The sequence below is a fragment of the Lutjanus erythropterus genome, chromosome 14 (genome assembly GCF_056507025.1).
Source record: "Lutjanus erythropterus isolate fLutEry1 chromosome 14, fLutEry1.hap2, whole genome shotgun sequence".
In the NCBI taxonomy this organism is placed as follows: Eukaryota; Metazoa; Chordata; class Actinopteri; order Lutjaniformes; family Lutjanidae; genus Lutjanus; species Lutjanus erythropterus.
In genome coordinates, this window is record NC_139330.1 from 29,944,203 (window position 1) to 29,947,922 (window position 3,720).

Sequence of the window (3,720 nt, forward strand, 5' to 3'; positions counted from 1 at the left end):
TAACAAGAACCATAAATGGTTCTTCAGCTTGGCCTCATAGGAGAACTCTTTTCGCCTCCTGGTGAAACCTTTTATAAAGGTTCTACTTGGAAACCTATCAGAATTCTTCAAATAACCCAACATAAAGGGTTATACCGAGAACCATCCATGAAAGGTTTCACCCAGAACCCCCAACTAGAGGGTCTAATAGGGGGACCCCTTCTTGGGAGTAATGGTCCCACCCAGAACCCTAACTTGGGGTTCTATGCAGAACCATATTTGCCTGTTGAGTTTGCTGTATAGGTTTATTGAACTCTATTTGTTTGTTTGTTTTTATTTATTTCTATTGTTTTATTTCTTTTTCTTTCATTTTTTTTTACGTTTGAAATAAAGAATTTTAATTCTTTCATTCCAATATGAAATGTTTGTACCGTTTCATCTCTAGATACATGTGGACTACATGGACACAATGTATGTGTTATTTCTGTATAGCAGACCGTTGCTAAGACTAACAGACCATTGTTATGAAAAACAGACTGTTGCTATGGATACAGTTCTAATCATAGACTCTGCAGGAAAAAGAGAGTCACTGTTATATTACCAAAATCACTTTGAAATGAATATTTTGTGTCAGTTGATTTCTTTTGTGAATAACCATGTATCAAGCAGGATAATGTACAGTGAGCAGGTCGTTATTGTGAAATAAATCATGACAGTGTGATGCAGAACCCTGCAGGATCCCTTACACAGCAGTGTTTCCCAAACTTTGTTCCTTAGGATCCACTTTTTAAAAAAGATAAACCATCAAGAAACAATCCACAATAGGCCTTATCAACACATTTTGGTAAAAGTTAATATGTGCATAAATGAATGGCCGTGACCAGTTTTACTGTCATTTCCAGATCGTCTTATATTATGTTGACCTGTGTTCTTGAGAACATATTAAGTATTTAAGTTCTTTAAATCAGAAATAAATGCATTTAGGCTGTGTAACAATATAGGACCTTTTAGCCTAATATATAAACCAGACAAAATAAGTGAATTTAAGCAGAATTAACAGGCTCTCATTTTTTCCTGTCATCAAAAAATCAATATGTACACATTTGAAATTCTTTTTAAAAGGTTTACTACAGATATAAATCTTAAATTTGCATTAATTCTTCAATGGTCTTTAATGTATTTGATGACCCAAATAAAATCTTCCGTGACCCACAACCAAGTTACTGGGAATGACTTATTTGCTGATTTGTGGTGTAGTTTCAGTTGGGAGGCAGCTTTCCCAAACCATAACCTCTTATTTCAACAACATATATTTTATTTAAAATCATGAGGCTGTATGTGAAAAAAAGTCCCACATTCTCATGTCACTACCAAAGCAGTGTAAGGTCCCATCATTTTCAAGTACATGTAGTATTTTTTTTTAATCAGGGTGTAAATTTAGGAAATATCACAACCAAACCACCATTGTTCAAACCATTGTTTTCTGCAATCAAGCAACCTTTTTCGGGTGTTATGGCAGATCTTTTAGCATGTATGTGTGTACAGAACTGTTCAGAACTGAAACTGACCATGTGCTGATGAGCATCTATGAGATCTACTCAACAAAACTGACCGATTACTGTTTGTCCCTGATTTATTCATCAAACAAACCATTTAATATCAAATGTGACACACAGTGCAACTTTAAATTCTAAAAAACAAATGACCAAGAAACATGACATTATTTTATTTTATTTTTTATTTATTTTTTTGATGTACAAAAGTGATGTTCATTCATGTGGCTGATGGTGTTTAAATGAGTCTCGTAGATCCAGCTCAGGAAGAGGCGCCCAGCCCAAGCTCTCCAAGAAGACTCCCCACGAAGAAACTCCCCACGAAGAGTTCTTAAGACACAGGGGAAGAAACCTCGGGAAAGGCAATTCAAAGAGAGATCCCCCTCTCCACGGACGGCTGGGAGTATATATGTGAGTATGTGCAATTTTCTTTCTTTTTGGTTTTAGCGTGGGGAAACCAGAGCTCCTGGAGGAAACCCACGTAATCACGGAGAAAACATCTGAACTCCATGCAGACAGACCCTGATCCAAGTGGGTTTAAGATTCAGGATCTTTCTGCTGTGAGGGGGGCAGTGCTGACCACCGTGCTGCACGAACGTAAAGTCTTGACCCTCAAACAGCCGTTTTCAAAGTGCTGTTTGGGGGTTAAAACTGATTAATACTCACAAATACCTGTGTTTGTGTAAGTCCCTGTCCCTGAGCTGGAAGTCTGTGTGTGGGCTGTAGATGATCTTCAGACGCCACACAGTTGTACCCTGTGCCACTTCTTCTTCTTTTTCTTCTTGGCTAGCTGACTCTCGAGAGCTGTCAGCTGGGAGTTCAGGGAGAACTCTTTCTTCTTCCACTCCTGCTCCTTTTCCTGGAGAGTCTTCCTGAGGTCTTCTGTGGCCTGAAGGAGGGATGATTTTTCCTTCTGCCACTCGTTATGATGAGTTTCCAGCTGCTGCTCAACCTTCTGCAGAGCATCTGCAAGAGTTTTGTTTTCTTGTTTCTGCTCTTCAAGTTGAGCCGCAAAGAAAGTCTTTGATTTTTCTGTTTCTTCCACCTTCTGCTGCCAGCTGCGACGCTGAGTCTCCAGCAGATCCTCTGCCTTTTTCAGGGCAGAAGAAATCTTCCTGGTCTCTGCTTTTTGTTCCTCCAGCTGGGCTTGATGGGAAGCCTTGACTCGTTCCAGTGTCTTTTTTGCATCCTCCTTCTGTTTAGCAAGACTCTCCTCCATTTTGTTCAGCTTTGCTTGCAGCTTATGAGCTTGATCCCGCTCAAACACAAGATCGGCCTCCAGCTGTTCAGCCTTTGTGCGAGCCTCAAACTCCGCTGTGTCCTTTTCAAAAAGCTGCAACTTAAGGCCATGAGTTGTCGTCTCCATGTTGGTTTCAGCCACGGCACGTAGCTGTTTCTCAACACGGACCTGTAACTTCATGGCCTCGACTTCACTTTGAAGGTCCTCGTTCTTTTTGGTCATGGCCTCCAACTTGACTTCAAGTTCTTTGGTGTAGGATGTCTTCTGCTCAAGGTCGCTCTGAGCTGTCCGCAGCATGAAGCAGATTTTCCTGAGACGTAATTTCAGAGTATCAGTATCTTCCTGTTCAGAGCGGTTATGTTTGGCTGGAGCCGCGTCTAGCAGGGCTTGCAGTCTACATATTTCACTCTGCATCTGCTCTTTGCTCTTGTTGTCCTCTTGCTTGTCCTGGAGCTGATCGATGAGAGCGGTCAGCGAGTCCACATGGATGTCCAAGTGGAGCCTCTGCTCAGATCGACCCCTGGTCAGCCTTGCCTCGCTGTCCTTAAGCTCGCACCTTATTTCCTCCTCCAGGGAATGGAGGTAGAAATCAAGGCGTCTGGTGGCGAAATCCTTGATTTGATGAGTCTGCTGATGGATCTCAGCGTTGTTTCTCCTCTGCCTCCTCTGCTTTCTCTGACTTTGTGTCGTTTCCATTGTAACTCGTGTTTGAACTTGTAAAACTTCTTTCCTAACTTGTGACGATGAAATTCGTGTCTGAATACTTGACAGTGAAAATCGTGTCTGATGCAGGTTTGATTCTGAGAAGCCTTTTATAGTACAACATTCCAGAACTGACTTGATGACATCATCAGAACACGGTTCTTTGATCTTGTTGTTGCTATGGGATACCATTTTTTTGGGTTTTTTTTTCAAAGATGGCTGACTGAATTTTTTAAAACTTTATTT

General features: G+C 41.0%; 1 protein-coding gene across 1 annotated transcript; it reads right to left on the reverse strand.

The window, feature by feature from the left end:
• Nucleotides 1-2,265: 2,265 nt before the first annotated feature.
• LOC146315726 (uncharacterized) lies at nucleotides 2,266-3,468 on the reverse strand. Its single transcript, XM_084736565.1, has one exon. The coding sequence runs from the start codon at nucleotides 3,466-3,468 to the stop codon at nucleotides 2,266-2,268; it is 1,203 nt and encodes a 400-aa protein (XP_084592691.1).
• Nucleotides 3,469-3,720: the final 252 nt, after the last annotated feature.

Coding starts and splice junctions, on each gene's coding strand:
- LOC146315726 (XM_084736565.1), bottom strand. CDS start 3,468: ATGGAAACGACACAAAGTCAGAGAAAGCAGAGGAGGCAGAGGAGAAAC.